Source organism: Falco punctatus (assembly GCF_963210335.1).
Source record: "Falco punctatus genome assembly, chromosome: 2".
Classification (NCBI taxonomy): domain Eukaryota; kingdom Metazoa; phylum Chordata; class Aves; order Falconiformes; family Falconidae; genus Falco; species Falco punctatus.
In genome coordinates, this window is record NC_137581.1 from 86,432,481 (window position 1) to 86,454,611 (window position 22,131).

A 22,131-nucleotide genomic window follows, 5' to 3' on the forward strand; every position below is an offset into this window, starting at 1 on the left:
TGGCTGAACATGAGCCAGCAGTGTCCCAGGTGACCAAGGTGGCCACAGCATCCTGGCTTGTACCAGAAACAGTGTGGCCAGCAGGACAAGGGAAGGGATCGTCCCCCTGTAGTGGGCACTGGTGAGGCCACACCTTGAATACTGTGTTCAGTTTTGGGCCCCTCACTGCAAGAGAGACATTTTGGTGCTAGAGTGTGTCCAAAGTAGGGCAAGAAAGTGAGGGCCTAGAGAACAGGTTTTATGAGGGGCAGGTGAGGGAACTGGACTTGTTTAGCCTGGAGGAAAGGAGGCTCAGGCTTATTGCTCTCTACAACTACCTGAAAGGAGGTTGGAGGCATGGGGGGTGTGGGTCTCTTCTCCCAAGTAACAAGCGATAGGACAAGAGGAAATGGCCTCAAGTTGCGCCAGGGGAGGTTTAGATTGGATCTTAGGAAGAATTTCTTCACTGAAAGGGTTGTCAAGCATTAGAGCAAGCTGCCCAGGAAAGCGGTGGTTACCATCCCTGGAGGTATTTAGAAGACTTGTAGATGTGTGGAGCTTAGGGACATGGTTTAGTGATGGACTTACAGTTGGACTCAGTGATCTTACTGATCTTTTCCAACCTGAATGATTCTATGACTCTAATATAATATATGCCTAAATGTGAATATTTGGACTCTTTAAAATGCAATTTTGATTATCAATAACAAATTATCTCTAAAAGGTGTCTCTTTCAGTTTCAACCTGATGAACTTGACTTGCTAATATTTCTGTTGGCCAAGTTAAATTACATTACCAAGAAAGTGGTGACTTAAAAGTGACTTTGTCAAGAGCAAATAATTAAAAATACTCCTTAGAGAAGGTTCTTTCTTCTAAATTTTTAACCTTTTGCTGACAAAGGCTCTGACCAAATAATGCAAACCAGAACTACAGATTGCAACCAAAAAGTTGGCAAACAGAAATCTACTTAAGTCTTTAAAAATCCTCTTCCTGCCACAGAAACTTGACATAAATAAATCAAATAAACTAGAATATGCGTAGTCCTCCTTTTTTTACCAAGAATGCATCCTACAGAAAGATTTAAGTTTTCACATATTTTTAAAGCAATACAGAACATTGAGCTGGAGATGATTCTTCAATATGGGATTAGCCTGCTTAAAAATTACTAGAATCAACACAAACCTGAAAATATGTGATAAAAAAACTGCTCAGGAAAAAGTTAATATATAATGTCATAATAAAAAAAATGTATAAAATCTGAAGCCTCTAGATGTTCATATTACTGGCATAGGCATGCAAATAACCTCTGAGTTATGCTTTCTTACTTTTCTGACAGGGAACTTTGATCCGAAAGCCGCATGTAATTTCTATGATAACATAGAGCCTGGTCCTGTTGTGCCACCAAAGCCATATAAAAAGGGTAGGTCAATAACTTTTCTTTATGTATAAACCAAACCAGAACATTTTTATATAAGTGCAATAATCCTGGCTACAACTTGTTTTCCTCTGGCAGGTCATTGCAAATGAATGTTCTGATAATATTTGTTTGTAAATACTGTTATTCACTAGTAATTTCAACTAGAAAGAATTGAAAGTATACAAACATGTTAACTTGAGGTTCCTAATTATGCTTTTTAAAAATGCTTCTGGGTTAAAAGCTGTGTGTCATGTTTCTTCAGCTGTCTTCTAATATGTGGTGGTAGGATTTATAGTTTAGTTGAGGTCTCTTATGCAAGTGCAGTTGGTCACAGCAGCTTTTTAAAATTTGCATTTATATTTTTAATTGTATTTTAACTCGACTGGTCACACATTTTTTGTGCAGACTGAATTTCACAGTAGCCCTGAAGTTTTAGCACAGCAAGAGCTTCAGACAATTTCAGGACCGAGACAGAACACATTCCTTCACATTGGTCTAAAGAGATAACAGCGACCCACTTGTACAAGTTCATTACTGGTTTTGAAAATTTTCTGTGCTAATTGTATAGTATCCAGCTGAGGACACTTAAGTTTTACGTAAGCACAGGAGCTATGTATTTAGTCTCACTTTTTGTCCAGTGGCGATTCAGTTAGTACATCCCAGAGTGACTCAGCTTATCAGTGACTTAAGCAGACACCTGGTTGCTGTGTAACTCAGTAGCTCTCTAACTTCACCACGTTCAGTAGTGATTTTGGAGCAGAGTCATACCTTTTGGCTCAGGTGGGTTTGGACCTTTTTTTTTTTTCTTTTACAACCTGAAATCTGCATTTCACAAAGGTTTTTGCAGTTGAATTCTGAATTCATAGAAGGAAATTGTCCCCCCTCTTTTGAAGCCAGTATTTTACCCTTCAGTGTAATGAAGTGCTTAGTATGTGGAGATTTAAAAGAAAGAGAAGGCCCAGGACTATTGCTGGTGTTCAAAAAACAGACAGAAAATACTGGGATGAGTTCTCTGCATATGTGGTAGTGTTCAGGAGAGACAGTAGCAGCAGCTGAGAAGTGGCATAAAGACAGCTGCCTGGATTCATGTTAAATTTCAGTGGTCATGTGGTTGATTTAAGGCACTGCTGCTTGTGATGGTTGAAGAGATTCTCTTTATTAGACTAGCCTGTTTGATCCATCATTTCAAAGCAAAATAATGTGCAAAACTTGCATGAAAGAAGTTATTTTATTTGGCAGTTAGAAAGATAGTGTCTTACAAGAATTTGTACAACTTTGATGATTAGCTTCCTGGTTTTGTCTGTCAACTTATTAGAGATCCACTTTAGGGCTGGTGTACGGTATTCTGAGTTTGGGTTTTAACATGGAGTTGTCAAATTATTTTTTTTTTCCCCTTAAAACTTCCATTTTCTTAATATTCAACTGTTGAAAGCATGGGCAGACAAGGTTCTGCTCGGTGCTGCTGGCTGGCTAGTCAACATGAATGCAGTCTAGTGCCCACTATTTGCTTGCTTAGAAGGAATTTGTTGAGGCCAAGCACTGTTAATGTGACTACGCAACCTCTGGTCTAGAGGGGGTTTACATCTAAGCAAGGAGTTTACTTTTATTTTCTTTACATATGTCACTGAAGACAAACCTAAGGGCTATTTGCACTGTTATCGGCCATCTGCTAGATTTCTTAGCAGATGATAACAATGTGTGCACTTTGAATTACAAATTGCAGTCCATTTTTACAACACAAGTTTTATTTTAATTAAGATGTTCTACAGATGTTTGTTAACAGATGGGTATCTTAACCTTACCTTCTAGGTCTGCATGCTAATGTTGTTTCAAATAACATTTTGTAAAATACTGTTTCCACGTCCTAGGAGTATTTGTCACTTTTAGTAGATAACCTGGGGTTTTGAAGTGGTGGTAGGAGACATCAGAAAATGGAGTCTTTCCATGGATTAATACCTAATACGCGATTTGCATACATACTGATTTTATGAATGGAAACAGACTTAAGTGCTGCTTCAGATACACACATCTCTGCTGCAAAGCCTTGAGGAAGAAAAACAATCTTCTTGTTTTGAAATAGGCCTATCGTGTTATTTTTATGTTGTTTTTTCTTCAGCCTGGATAAGTGCTAAAAAAATGCAGACAATATATTTTCTGTCAGGCTGAAGGAAGTAAGTTAAACTCATCTTTCACTTCAGGTAAAGTAGGTTTATTGGAATTTAGAATTTGAGGCTGCTGTGTGTACATCTATGAAGTCATTGTTTAACAGGATGGTGTTGCAGTGCCAGTAACAAACTTCTCAGTATTATAAGCTATTAAACCTTTTGCAATATCAGTGACCTAACAGTGCTGACTGCTGTTCCTGTTTTTAATGTAGTGTGGTTAAGTGACTCTTGTACAGAAGTGAAATACTTTCTGTATTCAGGTTTCACAAACTGAACTGGAAGTGCTTCAGCAAAGACCTTTAATGTTACCTACGTGGAAAGTTTTCCACATTCATTTTAAGATGCAGTGTTTATCGAGGTGACAAACTAGTAGTATGATCTTGCCTATCATCCTTCTCTTCTGAAATAAGAAAAGAATGTTTTCCTTTGGCTTTTTTCAGAACATCAAAACAGCTCCAAACAGACTCCACGGACTCAGCCAAGAGATGAAGACTTCGAAGGGGCTCCATGGAATTGTGATAGCTGCACCTTTCTAAATCATCCAGCACTAAATCGTTGTGAGCAGTGTGAAATGCCACGATACACCTGAAAATCAGGAAGGGGCTGCATTGGGTTGAAAACAGGCTTTCAAGCCATCAGCTGTAGGAGAAGGAAACACGGGGAACCTTTCAGTCCATCTACCCAGCCTTTGCCAGTCCACAGTCTTCATATTGCAAGGGGTGGGAGTAATGTGTTAAGATGTTTCTGCTTATGCTACACTAAAAATAAGCAAATTAAGAGTGAAATTCTTTCTTATCCCATTGTAGTGTGCAAAGCAGAACATGAAACCTGAAAATGTAAAAGGATTAATTTGGGGAAGAATGTATACAGGAAAGCAAGTAACTACTGGTGTTTAGTCCTGTGGTTATAGTTACTGCTTAGTGGCTCTAAAAACAAGCAAACAAACAGGTTTTTTTAAAAAACATATAGGACTCTTAATAATGGTGTGAAATGTTACACTTAACCAGAAAAACTGAAGAGCCAGAGCTGACTTAACCTGGCCACAGCTAGCTGGCAAGCAAAGGCTCCCTGTGCTTCTAGATTGTAAGCTACTGAAAAAGAAGACAGGTAAATACAATGATAAATTTTGCAATGTATAAAAAACAAGGAGAAGGGTATTTGTAATTGCTGCTTTTTTTCAGGGTAACTTATGTCTACAAAAAATTGCTGTTTGAAATAGTAACCTAAGGTGACTAAATGAGATACCGTATGAGTGTTACAGAGAGTTTAATCAGAGGTAATTTTTTACAATCCCTTTTGCTTGTACAGTGCTCACCTGGCTGTGTCAACACTGGTAATAAACTAAGAATGATTCTACCGTATTACGGATGAAAATACTGCTGCATGCTTTCATTAGGCCGTCGTGTTTCAAAGCTAAAAGTATGCTTTTATGTACAACAATCTTCTAAGCCTGTGCTGTGTAGCAGCACAGTAACATGCCAAACACAGACTACTCCAAATTTGGTTTGGAAGACTTGAGCTCAGCCATGGTTGTGTATGAGAAGAGTTTGTACCCAGTTCCTTAGGCCTTTTCAGCTTCCAATTTGTGAAGAATTCATGATGTTTACAGCACAGAAGGTACTTTGTGCCCCAGTTCAAAGTTAGCTGAAAAATAATCAATTAGCTCTTCAGTAAAGGTTTATTTGCACATTGTTAATAAACTGGCCTGTATAAAATAGCAGATGCCAGATCCTGAAAAATTACACACTGCATTCTTTTCATTTTGGTCAGGAAATATTTGCCATGGGTTGAAGAACACAGTACTTGCAACTGAAAATCATAGTGGTACTTTTATGCATATGATACACACTGTATTATAAAGGTGATGTTCAATTTGTTTGAATGCTTCAGGTTGCTGTAATAAAGCACTCAATACTTGTGAAATCAGACTTGGGTTTGGGCAGCTGAATGATTATGTTACACAACCGTGTGACTGGGTGAGATGTTCTTGTGTACTGGTCAGAAGCTGGTACAGTGCATTTAAGCTTTTTCTGGTATAACTTTGTCAAGATTCAGATATGCAGCCAGGCACATCAGCTTAGTTACAGTAATTGACGTTGCAGCTGTGAGGCAAAATGAGCTAGCTAAATCTTACCAGAAGAGATTTAAACTACTTCATTTAAAATTGTTCTTAGCTCGTGGAAGCTGCATCCATATGGTCAATTACCACAATTCACTGGATGTGTGATAACATGTTAAGTTGTGGTAGAACAATCATGTGTCTGAATCCTTATTTAAAATAAAGCAGCGTTTGTAAGGGGTGGGTGGGCATTGCTCAATCTGGTGTCTTCTCTCCCTGGAGTTTATAAAGATAACAGTAAAAAAGAAACTGTGATCTTCTATGAGGAGCCAATGTTTTATCTGGTATTTTTCAATATGTTCTTGCACTAATTAAATCTTCAGTGTAATTTTAAATAAGCTAAGAGATCTCCAGCAATCAGTGTATACCACTGATGACCAAAACAAAGTCAAAGGCATCAGAGCTAGTTTTCCTTCCTTCCTTCCTTCCTTCCTTCCTAATGATTTATATTACTATGTGAGGAGCTCATCACGTCTGGAAAGGGGTAAAAAAATTACTGTCAAATGAAGTTAGAAGGAAAATATTTTGTTCATGTAAGTGAAGTCTGAGAAAACAGATAACTAGAAAACAGATGAGCAGAAGCATTATACCTAGGGTAAGCAGTACCATTGCTGTTATCAGCTGTATAATGAATTACTCAAAACAATACCAGGAACTTCATGACTTTTCTGTCATGATGCCTTTGTGTTATTTCCATTTTCTGTTCATTTGTACTTCTGTTGAAGTTCTAGAAGCATTTATTTTTGCTGGAATTACAAAATGATAGCAACTGAAATGACAGTCAGCAAATGAGAGTAGCTGTGTCATACATCAATACAGCTGTGCCATTTTCAGATAGAATAGATGCTACTTTTGAAGGGGGGGGGGAGGGGGGATGCATGCAGTCCAATAACTCCCTGAATTGTAATAACCGTAAATGGAGACTGCTAATCTTGGTCATAGCTTCACCAGAGGAAGAAAAGGAGGACTGCTGTGACAGCAAGATACTTTTTGGAAGACTGAGTGGGTGCTGTTAAATTGCAAATGAATTCATTTGTACCAATAATTTTACTCCAGTTTTTCAGTTACTGTCATTTGTTGTTTGTACAAAAAACCCACCCCTTCTGTTGTATTCTTTATTTGTAGATGCCCGTACTCAAACGTTAATAGTAAAGACTTTACATGGTGCTCGAATATTTCTAGTTAGAATGTAAGTTGTATTTTGATTATTGGAAGATCCATTTTCCTTCTGAAAGCAGGTGACGCTGTTCACACCCCAACTGAATTGTAGATTATGCCAAAAAGATTGGTTTATGTAATATTTATTGAATGCACATAAAACCCTAATGTCAGCTGGCATACAAAATGCACTGTATTGTATAAAACTTGTGTGTGTGTGTGAATGATGGGATGCTGATGACGTCGTGTTGAGTTAATGCACTACTTGTGTTTTCTTTCTTTCTGTAATGACTGAGCTTTCCCTCAACCATGCTACTAGATTGGTAGAATTTGTAACTGACTCGGACATTCAGATAATCAAAATGATTTCACTGTTCACTGAAATTTTATAAAGCTTATTTTATATTTACTGTGCTGTTAAGGTGAATTCCCTTTAATTATAGAATACTATTGTAGTTCTTTAAAAGTTTATTTAGAGTGGGGCTTGTGGAAAATTATTCAGAACATAGTAAACCAAAAGAAATCCTGAACTTTGGATCTACTTTTAATTTGATGTAATTATTAGTCTTTTTTTGGGTGAAGAGGAAAGGGGTGGGAAGTCAAGCAAAAAGAAGTACTTTGTAAAATGTAGTCTTAGATCAGATTGAATTGTGTATCTGTGTGTCTGTGGTGTGTGTGTGTTTCCCTTGAAATATGGGAGGTGTGGTGAAAAGGTGTAATAATTCTTAAAAGAGCTGGTCTCAGTACTTTCTGATTATGATATGCTACTAAATCACATTTAAAAAAAAAAAAACCACTTTCTTTCAGTTACTTTATCTGTCCCAGTTACACATCTCTCATTTCAATTTCTAAATACTTTTAATATTGATTGTAAAACCCTTGAAACTGAAATGAAAATACTTGAGTTGAAATGGGGACACAACTAAATGAAACCAATAAAGAATGTTTTAAAAAAGAATGTGAGAATATCAAATATGTTAAAAACAAGCTTGTCATCAGGATGATAGTTTTGTTTTAAAATGTAGTGGTTTACCCTAGAATGTGAACATGACTATCCTGATGGAAGTGGACAGTTGGACATAAACAATTCATCAGCTTGTTTGATACCACAGAATTTACATGGTCTGTACTGCAGTGACTCTAAATCCCATAAAGAGAACACATGCACAGATATCACATCTCATAGTCAGTACTTTCTCTATGTGCTGCTGCATTTGTTTCGTTTCAAAATGTCAATATTATATGAAGCTAGACATGACTGAATTTTGCCAGATTTCTTCAGTTTGGGGCTTTCATTGCTGTTTATGTCCATAAATATTAAAATATTTTTCTTGGGTTTGAATAATCAGAAGTCAATGGAGTTAATGCAATATTATAATCCTGGATTTTCAGTACCTTTGAAACAGATTTTAAAAAAATGTGTTCTTGAAACTTATTTATTTATGGTGGCACCAGTGTATCTAAATCCATATTTCCTGCTGTGTGAAACCCTGTTAAATTTTTTCATTAAAAAAAGAAGACACGATCTTGTTTAATCCTGTATATATGGTGTCTACATTCTAGATTTGTGTATGCTGTGAATGAACTTATTACTAAGAGATGAAATTGTATAAAAGCATTCAGAGGCTATGCATGCATGGTACCTCCAGAAAGTGCATACTCCGAGTTGCAGATTCCTGCAAAAATAAATTAATAAAACTAAGCAAACATCACATCCTGCATTTGTTCTTGTATGTAGTAAGAAACATGTAAAAAATAGAGCCTTTTTGCTTTCATAGTCCCAATTGTTTCTGGTCTTCCACTTGACTTCATAGCTATAGCAAATTTGTTTCAGGGCTTTTGGGGTTTTCTTTTTCGATCGGTATGATTCTCGTCAGGAAATTTCTGAATACTGAACTGGGGTCCAGATCCTGTTCCTGTGAACGTGGACAGCTTGTGTAAGAAAGAGTCCCATTTAGATGATGGGTGGGTGGTCTGTGCAGCTTCTGGTGTAGAAACAAGACATTGAATGTTCAGAGACTGAAGCTGAGCTCATCACTTTGATTTTTGAATGGAAAGTTGTTATTAAAGGAGTAGCTTTATCTACTGTAGGAGATGATGGTCTTCTGTTTATAGCCTTGATTGCAGGCGTTCCTGCTTATCACCTTGGTAGTATTGAGTATCTGGATTACAAAAGTCCATCTTCTGCTATAACCTCTTACACAGTGCTCGGGAGAGTGTGGAGAATTTGAAATGCATAAACCAGCATACAGGCAATTTCTCTTTATTGGTTTGTCTTCTCAATTACCATGATTGTACTAGCTCACCATAATCTAAAAAAAGCTCTGTAGCTTTTGTTCACATACAGTTTCAGTTGTTAAACACATTCTGGTCTAACAAACCACTACAACTTTGGATTTTTTGAGCTTTTGTCAGCAAACATGTAAGAACTTAATTCTGCATTCCTTTTGCTAAATTGAATTTATAAAAAAATCAGGACAGGTTTGTGTATTAAGCATTTAGTTCTTTCAGAAATTGTTGCAATTGAAACTTACCTTTTTTAAAAAAGTTTCAAAGCTTTAGAAAAGTGGTAAAAATGTTAAGGGTACCTATAAAATATGCTCATGGAGAAAGCACAAAGCCAATAGACACTAGATTTAACAACCGAGTAGCCACTTCTTGTTGTTTCCCTGAAGTGATGACGAGGAGGATTTGCCTGAAATAATTGCATAAAAGTTACTGATTTATTCATAAGAATTACTTCATTTTGACAGTACTGCGGCATGTCTTAAACCTGTGGCACTTAGAGAAATTATTTGTCCTGTGATCTGGTGACCATTCCAGGTATTAAGTGCTGCTGCTTCTAATCAATCAAGATGGTCCATAGCACTGGGTAAGTACTCTGTGGCCTTCAGTTGCACCCTCTCTGATTGTAAATAGACTTTTTGGAAGGAGGTGGCTTAGATAACTAATACCGCCAAACAGCTGGATTCAAATCATTATACATTAAATGGGTTACCAGACATTTTGTAAAAATGTTGGAGAAGGGGCCGTATTATTTTTTAGGTGGAGGCTCTGTGGTGATGTGACATGTTATAGTGTGACGGTAAAAACCAGGCCAGGCCTCTAAAAGCCTCCTGCAAGAGTGCCACTTGGTTGCATAAAATACTCTGTCTGTCTAGGAAGCCGTCATGTTTTCTTTAGAGAAAAAAAAAAACAAACAAAACCAGACATTCATAAAAAACTCCACTCTACAGGTAACTTCTTTCCAGTTAGGCATGGCTTAAAATTTTGCATGTATGATTTTACAAGTTCCGTTTTGAAGAGTTTGACAGATTAATTGTCCTTTATTCCCAGATATTCCCAAATTTGACAAAGGCATCCATGCTAGGTTTGCTAAACAAAACAAAACGAAAAGCCTAGATGGAGTTCTGTTACTGCTTTAGAAACAAGACTGAAAAGCCTCTGAATGAAAGACATGCAACACAGGTGCTACTGGATTTTTGACTAGGAGCTTCTGGTTTTGGAAGTGTTTCAGGAGAAAAGTTCACACAGGTGGAGGTGGTATTTGTTTTTTCTTTCTAGGAAAAGTACAGAATATTTCAAGAAAAAAATTTCTAGGTGGGGGAGGTTATCACAGGTTTGAAAGCAATATGCTGATTCCAGACTGGTACAGCTCATCACTATGTTGTATAACAATTGGTACCAAATTCTGGCATTAGTTACAAAGACTGGGAGTAGTAGCAGCGTGCCTGAAACTGCTGGTGGCCAACTGCCCGGCTGAAACGGGACACACGGTGTCCTTTGGAAGCATTAAATGGCCATGTATTACGGCCCGGTGTCACGTGCTGGGATGTGCAGCTGGTACACGACTGTAAAGCATCATGTGTTGCAACAAGTTGGTGGTCATCTCCTGGTGTCATGGGATGAGCCAGTGACAGCTGGCTATTTGGCATGCCTTTCGGGACACCCACCCACTGCCTATCACTTCACAGGGCCTGCCTGCGGTTTAGTCACCTGACGTATAGATGTTACCATGACAGGAAAGATCGCTGGCCTTTTGGACTAAAAATAAATAAATAAACCCCTCAGAACTAAACAGTCCCCACCCTTGTGGAAGAGGTGGTTCAGGAGCTGCCTGGGAGTTGTGGATTTGGGTCAACTGAAAAGGACTTCCCTGCCTTAAATCAAAGACGTGAGTCGCAGCTGGGTGAGTATTCATCACCAGCGCTCCAGAGCGCTCTGCTGGTTTGTTCCCAGGGACCCTGAACCAGCCTCGCAAATTCCTGGCGTTGGGGGTTGTTTCACCTGAAATTTTTCTTTTATTTTGAGCCTATTCAAGCAGTTCCAATGACTTGGCAAAGCTGAATTTGCTTTTGGCAGTTGACGTGGGTCTTTTTGCAGAGTACCTTGTGCACTGGACAGTGCCTAGCATGATTCTGCCTGGCATCCAGGCTGACATGTAGTACCCCTGTGACCCATCCCCCGGGGGGGGGAGAATAATAGTCAAATACACTTTCCAGACAGACACACGGGTTTAGAGTAAGCAGGGTCTGACCAAGCTTCACAGCGAATGACCTGTGTCTTTATGGTAACTTGTGACTCCTTTCCCCTAATGAGATTTCTGTATATGCTTTGCTTTTTGCGTGACGAACAGTTGTGTTGAAAAGCGTTGGTCACCTTTCATCACATCAAGCCTCATGAATTGGCTTGGTTGCTGTTCCAGGGAACTCTAACTCCCGCTCCTCACCCCCCCACCCCCCACCCCCCACCATTTGTCTCAAATGATTGTTCACAAGCCAAACAGACATTCTTTTCTCTTTTTTTTCCCTCTTTTTTTTTTGACTGGTAAGTGATATATGATCATGAATCTGTTGCTGATCATTATCTTTTCAAACTCTGAAAATTTCAAAGCTACAGGGAGTAGGTGATGAGCTGTGTGTATGTTCACACTCTTCTTCACAGCACCGATACCTCAAGTCGGTGTTATACCACACAGACAGAACTAGGTAAATACTTCATAAATCTATAAAGCAAATCTTAAAAAATTACATGTCATTTTGAAACGTCCTTCAGGCTTTACTATTGCTTCCTAATGAAACCGTTTGAGAAGCAGCCTGGCTGACTTGATCCGTAGCCCTTTTAAGAAACTCAAGGCAATGCTGCCGGTAAGAATTGTTCTCTCTGGTAAAACAGCAACTGCCAGGCAAAATACGCATACCTTGTTTTGTACAACTGAAGTGAAATATTTGAAATAGGTTTATTTTTTAAATATGTATGTTGGCCTTACTTATCACACAATTGATTAAATAAAAAGCTAAGTGATTTCATGCAAAACATTCTCATCTAGTAGTCCGTGTATTACAGTATTAAAACAGAGAACTATCAGTCAGTTTTTTCAAGAAATGGAAAACAAAATCCTTTTTATTTTCAACTTGCTGAAGATGATACCATGTGCCCTTTAAATCTGCTGTCATGTTTTCCTGGTGGATTGCCTTCCAATTCTTGTCCAAGGTAAAACATATCCTGCTTTGGCCCAATGAGGCTTCCTCAAGTATTTGATGGTTCCTTAGCTGAAGTTCAAAATTTTTCCTAATTACTAACTCTCAGGTCTGTAACAGTTCTTAATGCAAGTGTGAGCATCACCTTCCCTCTGGCAGCGCTTCCGTAAATGAAGCAGACTCTTAGAAGTGAAAAAATCTAAACAGATTAACCATGAACTTTTGAAGACAACTCAGAGTGTTGAACAGCTGTGTGCGTGCAGGTTCTCATGAAGAATAACCTGTGCTATTGAAATGTTATTCTGAGATGTTATTCCATCTGGAATAGTGGCTGGTGCAGTTTGTATCCCAGTGCAAGAGCCAAGCAAGTGATTTCCCCCCTCTGAATTTAATCTTTTAGAAAAGCAGTGAATGGGTTTAACTGTATGAATGTGCTTTTTGACGGGCTCGTTCTTAGGTTGCTAGTTTCTCCCTAAATTTGGATTTCTCCCCTCCTCCAGTGGGACCAAGCTGTGAAGCCCTACTATTTCTGATTCTTTACAGTGTCTATTTTTTCTAATAAATCCTTAGCAGGAATTCTGTTCTCATGAGAGGCTGACCATTTCAAATCCCAGCTATATGTGTTCTTGGTGTTTAGAACTGGAAGCAATAGTAATTTTTCCTTGGTCTTTCTGATCTACCTAGATCAGTGGCAATGCTGAGGCTCCCTGCACTCACCCAGGTCACAGCACCGCTGTGTCCTGGTGCCCTCTTCACTCTCTCCATTATTGGGAATCGAATGGAATCGGCTTGCTGCGCTGGCAGGGTGCCCACACTGCTAGGGTCATGGAAAATAAGATCAGGATCCAAGCTGTACACCTCCAGTCCTTGCTGATCAGGGTGGGTGGATACCCTACCTCTGACAAGGAGACTGAGAAGCCTTTGGAGGCAGTGCAAGCGTACACAGCTGCTTCTGTGTGCCAGGTGCCCGCAGCTGGGGAGGGCAATGCCTGGGGCAGCCCCTGGAGAAGACCCCATGTCTGAGCCCAGCTGCCAAGGGGATCCATGCTGGACATGCGTACGTGTATTCTCCTGCTGACAGCCCTCCATCCTGATTCACTGGAGAGGGGATCCAGGGGAGACTGACAGTGCTGCTTGTGTCCACATAAACGCTGACTGTGTCTGCCTGTGTGGATCTGTGCGCCCAGCCATACGTATCCATGTTTGTGCGCTGCACCCACGTGTGTACATGTGCCCGTGGGGAACACGTTCAGACCTGCTGTTGGTCTGACCTGGGGGCACGGAGCAGCTGCAGCCCCATCTCCATCAGCCTACGGGGTTTGGCAACACAGTGCCACGGGCAATAGACGTGTACTTCGGACAGTGCAGTCATTCAGAAGAACGTAGCACATAAACCCCAGGCAAGAGACATAATCATCCCAGTGACAACAGAGTAACAGCAGGATGTTATCCTGAATATGGCTAAGCTATCTAAGTGTATTCTGCTTGCGATCTGAATCCACCGTGGAGGGAAATACAGATTTTTCATGAGCTGTAGAAATAACCAAGTGTGTGAAATTCCCACATGGCGATGCCTGGCTTTAGAAACGGAGGCAAATTTATTGCAGCAATAAATGCAGAGTGTGTAAATGTTTCCCAGTAGTTTTCAAAGCTGTTACTTAAAACTGGAAGTGAAAGATAACTGCTTTACTCTTTTTCCAGTCATTTCTACTGACATCAAATTTGTTCTACAAGAGTAACCGCTTTGAAAGAAATTCTCTGCCCTGACAAATAAGGGACCTGTTCAGTATTCAGAGGAATAACTTACTGTCCCCCAGAGAAGAATTTTGTCCTGTCTGGGTCTTTCTAACTTCTGCAGGTATTCAGACCTTTATCAAGTTGAGCTGTTCTTCAAGCTGACACATTTCTTCACCTGACTCTGCCAGTTGCAGGCAAAGGCCTTGCTGGCCTCATGCAGGTCACTGGACCAGTGCTGAAGAGCTGCTGTGTGACAGATATGTGCGTGTGTGTAATCTAGATATGTTTAATAAACCTGTCATGCCAGTTTCTTATGGGAAGAGGCCACCACCTGTGCCACTCCATTAGGGTTCAGAAATCCCAGCACCGCCTCAGACACCAGTTCCTCTCATGATCTTGATCACCTCCCAGAATCTCTGATTTTGGGGCTACCGGTCTGAACTACCCATTTTGAAACAGCATTGACCCAAGTGCAAAGTATTATCATTAAAGACATCTGACATCTGGCGGTGCCCCTGTAATGCTGCATAGCTGACTCTTGCTTTTTTAGAGAGTATGTTGGAGCTCAGGTCTACAGCCGCGTGTGCAGGTCCTGCTGAAGTAAAAAGGATCCTTCACATGGATCTGGTCTAGTAAGCATGTTTTGGCAGATTAAGATTTTAGTGACAGAATGTGAGGAACTACAGCCAGTTGGGTTTTTTTTTTTATTTATAATATTCAGTATTCAGGTGTGAAAAGAGTCAGGACATCAAGAGAAAAACATGTTGTTACATTTGCTTAGTTATTTACATGAAATACTGTATTCAAAGCATTGCGATTAACTTTGTATTGCTAGGGATTATCCTTCACAGTTCAAACTATACCACTCAGAAAGAAGAGAGTAGGGAAACTTGAACTACAAGCGTCTTCCTTTCAACCTGAAAACACTGGAGATGCAACGTTGATGATGCACAACAGTTATGAGACCACAGTTAGAAAAAGATTTTTTTACCCACTTACTGAGAAGGCCTAACCAAGGTTTTTCAGTCTGAGCCTTACTGTGTTTTTAGCTTTCCAATTTTTTGCAGTTATTTGTTTTCTTACCGTATTGACAAACTTCAGATGACAAGCTTTGTGACTAGTGGTTGTCCCTTATTGTCACAGTAGTGACATTGCCTTAAATAAAGGTACTGCCTCTCTAACTCTTCCCAGAGGCAATAAAAAGACAGTCAGATAAAGCACAGATAAGCTGGTCCTTTCGATATTATTTTGCAATAAATTGCAACTCAACAACCTTATCTCCCCCTCCCTTTATTATTGTATTTTATGTTTCTCAGGCATGTGCCAATGTGAACGTTCTACCAAGAGTTAACATGTACCTTGGACACATTCTTATCTAAAATACTGAAAAAGATGCAATGAATGCAAAGAAAGCCAGTGTTTGGACAGGTGCTGTGGGATGGCTGCACCATTTCTGAGGTTACAACCCCACACCAGACCAAGAAGTTGGGTGGGGGTAGCATACACTGTTGCTGCAGAAACAAAAATTGTGGTAACATCTTTAACTGCCACTGTCATTTCTGAAATGGTCGTTTGAATGTATCTTCAGTCACAAGAGTCTGACCAGGCAGGGACGCACTCATCAAACCAGTGAGGGGCAAGAGAACGTGTGGGTTTGTGCAGGAGATTATATGCTCTTTCTCAGAGGTGGCAATGAGATGAAACAGGTAACATGCAACTGAAGAGCAGAGGGTTGGGCTGGAATTTTTGAGTAAAACAAACTAATGACATTCAAAGTGATGTTTATCTCACCTGAGCTTAGAGAGCTGCATGGCTAAAGTCTATATCTGAATTACTCACATTCAGTCTTTTAATACGGAGAAGAGCCAGCACTCTGTGTTAGTGTCTCTTGTAAAATAAAATGTGTTTCACCCTAGAAGTGACCCTTTCCCTCTACACACAGAAAAACAAGCCACCTACTTTTAATCAGGTAAGTTGTACCTTAAGACTAAATACTTTTCCTGTTTCGTCGGGCTGCTTCTTCAAGGAGCATAGGTGTGCGATACCCCAGTTTGTTGATGTCTGCCCGCAGTGACTGTGGGAATGGAGAACAGCAAGGCAAGAGTAGTGGGGATCCATGCATATAATTTCTGGGTGCTGATTGTGTTGCAAATATCATAAGTGCAGCCGCTGGCTTATTGAGAACACGATAACAATAAATCTTTTTCCCTGAACATGCCAGATCAAAGAAATGCTGACAGTGTAATGATACCAAAATCCTTTACTTGTAGGTGTCCTCATCTATAAACAGTCCCCCCGGGCACGGTATTTTTTTCTGTGTTTAGTTCTGTCATATATCTATTGTGATGTAGAAAAGTGGGGAAAGTAAGATGAAGAACAATTACATTTTTGTTTTGTTATCTGTTCCAGGGGCAGGGGGGAAGCAGTCTGCATCCTAATTGTCTGACTGCCTCTCATTTAAAACAAATATTGCAGAAAGACCTTTTTTTTCCTTACCTCTTCTGTTTTGCTCCAGACACATTGACACTGGAGAGACAGAAAAAACCACTATCAGAAATACACCCGACTTCACCTTTTTCCCGAGCCTCTTGCGTTCTGCAGTGAGCCAGGGCTGCGCGTGGCTGCTGCCGGCTGCGGCGCCCAGCTCCCGAGCGGTGGCATCAGCAGTGGTGCAGCTGTGTCCTCGGGTCACTTTGTCCAGTGTTAAAGGAAATGCAATAAAAAATCTGCCTGATTTCACTAAAATTTTGTGACGGCCATGTAGTGCAAACTAATTATTCTACTTAGTAAACTCAGGCTTTGTAAACACTATAGAAAATAAAAAAGTTTGACTACTATTGCAGTGTCAGTAGATAACATGCTGAAACAAACCAGCTACACAACACCCGGTGAACTGGCACTCAGCAGAATAACCACTTACTGAGCCATCACCTGCAAGCAGGAAAAATGCTTTGGAGCCATAAGCATTTCATGTATCTTGTGGCTAAGACTCGACGTGGGAGACCAGCTCAGCTCATAGTAGGAAGCACATGGTATATTATCTTTGGTTTGCCACCATTTGAAAAATCAGTAATGAAAAGTCTACAGCAGATTAAGACCCTTCATATGCTGTAGGAAGAGATATAATCTAGGTTAAGGCTCTAAATGTCACACCATCGCTGAAAACCCCATTACTTTTTTTTTTTTTTCCTTCTTTTTTTGTTAATTGTTTAAAAACCAAAAAGCTAAGGCAGTCTGCTGTGCTGCACTAATTCTGAACTCTGTAGAAAGGTGTGCTAATACCAATAAATCTAAATTTTTTTTTAGTTTTACCTATCAGCTTTGACAGATAAGATGGTAAAACCCCAGATATTCCTTTAAAAGGTACCTCTTAGCCAACAGGTTACATTTATTCCCACACTGCAGTACAGAATTACTGACAGGTTTAATCCCAAAGCCTTTTTCAAAGATTTCAACCATTTCCTACAAAGAACAACTGTATTATTCGAGCACTGAAACAGTGACCCATATCTTCCAGGAGGAGGAGAAGGAGCCAAGGGCAGGAGCTCTGTGGACAGGGAAGCAGTTACAACCTGCTATGCAGCTGTCAGTTTTATCATCATGACAGATTTTGAAAACAACAATACAAATTAATCTTAAATTATATGGGTGTCATGCACAGACTTCCCAAACAGAATGTTTTGCTATTGTTTCTCACCTTCCAATATACGGAGTTTTACAATTGCTGTGGTGTTTTTCAACTGCAGTTAAATCATTGAATTCAGAAAAGAAAAACTACTGCAAAGGGAGAATCCATGATATGAACCACAAGATGGGTACTTATATCTGGTTTGGGTTTATTATTGTCTGATAGGAAAATATTGATGGTTTTACTGGTCTTTACGTGCCCTGTAAGCAGGCTGTTTGGTAACGTAGATGTGTGTGGGGGTACACAAATATAACAGATGTTCCAGTTTACTGATAGCTTGTAGCTGGTCCCAGTGGAACTGTACACTTGCATGCATTGAATTCATGTGTTAAAATGATAAGAAATACATTACAGTATTGAAACAACAGGAAATGTACCAACAGGTGAGTAAAAAATGGCATTATAGCCAGATAATTCTTGGTCTAGCTTAGCACACCTGACTACAGGTTTCTGGTTTTGACTGAAACAAGTAATAAGTATGAGTATAAACAATGTTTATATTATAAATAAAGAATAATTATGTATATTTTTTCTTTTAAGGATGCTTATATGGTAAATTTTTAAATTACGTAACTTGTTGCATTGTGCTTAATTTCTTAAACCCCTCCAAACTAAATCTATAAAAGAGAGATAACAGTTAGAAGAAAGCTGTTTAACCACCATGAGGCAGGTGTAAGGAAGAGAAACGCTAAGTGAAATTTCTGCAGACATTTAATTTTTTTGAACCAAAAACGTCCTGGTGGTAATGCCTGCTCAATAAATCAAATTTAAAAATTTGTATTTCAGGAAGATAATTATTATGTACGACGCTTGGATGTTAGCTGCAGAATACCCGGGTGTTGGCACCTAACCACACAAGCATCACAGCGCAACTTGCAATCAGAGGGCTGATTTCAGACGAGCTGGCAGTAAGAAGGCTCCCTTCTTTTACCGCTTGTATACAACCACTGTACTCTGGTTTGAAAGCAAAAATTCCCTCTCCCACCTCCACAGCTGTGGCTTTCATTGTCCTTCCACCACTCCCGGCAGCCAGCCCGTGCCCAGGTGCCGCAGCCCAGCCGGCCCAGCAGCCCCCACCTCCATTTAGAGCCACCTTGTCACCTGTGTGAGGCTCCAGGGGCGGCAGCAGCGCAGTGCCCGCAGCTGTGGCCCCTCATCCAAAGCCTTGGTCAAAGGGTCTGAGCTGCCGCTGCCTGGAAAACCTGCACAGCTTGTCCCTCCGCAGAAGAAAGCAGAAGAGGGGTGCTGGATCGGCGAGGGCTGCTGCCGGCGGTGGGCAGCCCCCCCAGCCCCAGCCAGCCAGCACAGAGGGGCTTCTTGGGGGCAATGCTCTGGCCCCAAAACAAAGGTGAAATCTGACATCAGGGATTTGTGAAAATACCAGATACGTTGTCCTGTGAAAATTTCGGAATTACTCTGCCGCATGCCACAGTGCCTTTTATCCTTGGCTAGGTGTGAAAAAAATCACATGGTGCAGTTAGAAATGGCTGGGGGTGGGGTGGGGGTGGGGAGGGACCGATGTTAAGGCTCTACCTTACTGCCTGAGCAGCAGAAGGGCTTCCAACACAAAATTAGAAACCAGTCTTATGTCTGCTCTGTAACCATCTCTTCTGATACTCGGTAAAAACTTGTTTTTCCTGGCCCTGTGGATCTGGAGGTGACATCCTTTGTCCTCTCCCATGTGCATACACCAAGACCAACCACAAAGTGGGCTGTTAGTCTGGCCTCACAACAGCGTTTCTGAAACTATGGTTATCACTAGTTCATGACTCACAAACTGGCTAAAGCCCAGAAAACTTCACTTTCTTCCCAAGGTGCTGCCGGTTCCCTGCGGGGACGTGCCGCTCTCACCCACACCCCAGGCACCATCCCTGTCCCTGCTCACCCTGCCTGGCCATGGGGGCCTCCCTCTGGCTTCTGTGTCCTTTCAGCCCTCCTGCTGCTCACCTCAAATAGCAAACAGACAGAAGTGGGGTCAGGCTTTCTTTTTTTCTTTCCCCTCTTTTCTTCTGATCAGACAACTGCCATTTAGGTTTACTTATGCATTGCCAGGGGGACAAGATGGGGAGGTGACACTGGCAACATACTAAGCTGCCAGGCAGAACTAGCAGCTTGATTTCTTGTATATTTTAATATTTAGGTAATTATGAGATTTGGAACCTCATGAATGAAAAAAGTCCATGGGGAAAGGCTCCTTCTGAGCAAAGGCAGGGCACCTGGGTCTGGGCTGAGCGCTTTTTCTATACTCTGGGTAAAGAAGTGCAACTCTTGGCTCCCCTGCCGTGCCCAACAGCCAGTGCTGCTTCCTTTTGCTGATTTGTAGAATAGAATACACTACTTCAGCTGGAAGGGACCTACAAGGATCATCTACTCCAGCTGCCTGAATGCTTCAATGCTGTCCAAAAATTAAAGCATGTTGACAAGGCCATTGTCCAAATGCCTCTTAAGCGCTGGCAGGCATGGGGCACCAACCACCTCCCTAGGAAGCCTGTTGCAGGCTTTGACCACCCTGTCTGTAAAGAAAAGCTTCCTAACGTCCAGCCTGAATCTTCCCTGACTGATGCAGCTTTGAACCATATTCATGTCACTGTCCACAGTGAGCTGTAGGACCTAAACACCTTGGTAAAAGATTTCTTGAATTGGAAAGGGCTTGCCAGAGCTCCAGAGATTTACTTGGTCAAAGTCACTTAAGTAATTGAAGGTATTGAAGCCTTGAGGCACTGAAATAATTCACACAGTCTGCTCTGCAGCATCATCCAGCTTCTGAAGATGTCTGAAGCTGATCAGCATTTCTACAAATGCCCAAATACATGCTCCTACATCCTAAAAGAACCAGACTGCTCAGAAAAAGAGGTAAAAGATCATGTAAGTGCCTAGAGAAACCTGACAAGTTGATCATTGTGACGTAGTTGTACCAGCCTAAAGACTGGGTAACAGAGGGTACAGAAACACCACTTATTATTTTCTTGTGCAGCTCTAATTGAAAAGAAACCAACATTTTGTCTTCTGGAATTTGACTTCTTGTGCTTATGATGTCTATAGCATTTGTGTTCTCATCATCTGAGACTGCAGCAGGTATTAATCTATCAACCATGCCCAGCCAATGTTTGCAATACTTGTTAACACTGAAGTTGCCACTCAGCAAAAGCTTCCTATTACAAATCCTGACAAAAAAAAACAAATATAAAGGAGTTAAATTTCTGGGATATGATATAGTGCATCTTGACCATGTAATTGTATAAAAGGAGTTTAGATTCACAGACAGGCAACGGTCTAGCAAGTGCAATGGATGAATCTCAGGATGACATCCTCATTGTTCTAGTGGTGCAGTGGTCAGTTTTACATAAGCTTCAGCAAGATCCATGTGCCACAACTCCCAAGCTGAGCAGACATGCTGATATCATCAGTCCTTCACCAGATGCAGCAAAATTAGCAAGTACAAACATGCTTTGTAGCCCTCTCGAGGTCAGCGCTGTGCTGCTGAGGCTCTCGGTAAAGCCAAGATAAGACATAAGGAAAAGGAACACCAGGAAAGATTTTCTCTCCCTTTCTCACAACCCACCCTACCAGACTCATCAAACAGCTCCATTAATCCTGAGCTGGGATAATGAAATGGTAACTTTCTTAACAAAACAAGCAAAGAAAAATGGTTTTGAGAAGTTAAGCAGCTGGCCTCCAAGAGGACAGCATCGAAGCCCACGCATTCCCACAATATTCTCCGCCAGCAGCAAGGCATTACGGCTTTCCCCAGTTCAAGGGCAAATCACAGAAACAAACATGGCACGGCCGGTCCACAGTCACACAGCACACACGTGATGGATCCAGGAGCTGAATCCGTACTCTCATGCACATGGTGTAAACCCAGCCCTGACATCAGAGGCACCACACAAGAAAACATCATTACTCTTTTCCTCATCAGTCATATAAAGTAAAATTAATACTATGCAGTCTTTACCTTAGTACAAGTCATTAAACAACTGCTGAATGAAATAATTGTGAATAAGTCATAGTACTGGTTAAAAACCCCTGCATCAACTTTCTAGGTACTACTAGGGAAATATACTTCACGGAAATCCAGTATAATAGGAATTAACTACTTTGATTTACATGTGCTAACTTATTAAAGAGAGGGTTCAATATAGGTAACAAAAGCCTTGGAAATTAAAGAAATTATCCCTTGGAACATCAAAATTAGAAACAAACAAAGCATACCGTTATTAATGTGTACCAAGGTAAAAGAAAATAAAGCCTTCCCTGAGGACAGATACAATGTGCATTAGCTGGTCCTCACCAGGTTTAATGAAATTAAAATAGGTACATGGAATGTCTTATAAAGTACAGAAGAGCAATGTAAAAGATGTTTGCCTTCAGTCCATTCAAATCCAGTT

The 22,131-nt window shown here is 40.5% G+C and overlaps 1 protein-coding gene across 6 annotated transcripts in view; it reads left to right on the forward strand.

The window, feature by feature from the left end:
- TAB3 (TGF-beta activated kinase 1 (MAP3K7) binding protein 3) overlaps positions 1–8,550 on the forward strand; it is a 48,002-nt gene extending 39,452 nt beyond the window's left edge. For 5 of the 6 annotated variants that reach the window (XM_080377624.1, XM_080377625.1, XM_080377623.1 and 2 more), the window contains 2 exons: positions 1,316–1,399; positions 4,002–8,550. In XM_080377624.1, coding sequence (XP_080233750.1) covers positions 1,316–1,399; positions 4,002–4,150 — 233 coding nt within the window. In that variant the 3' untranslated portion in view covers positions 4,151–8,550. Of the gene's footprint in view, positions 1–1,315; positions 1,400–4,001 lie in introns of those variants that run through there. The other variant, XR_013926394.1, reaches the window with a different exon arrangement.
- The last annotated feature ends 13,581 nt before the right edge of the window (positions 8,551–22,131 follow it).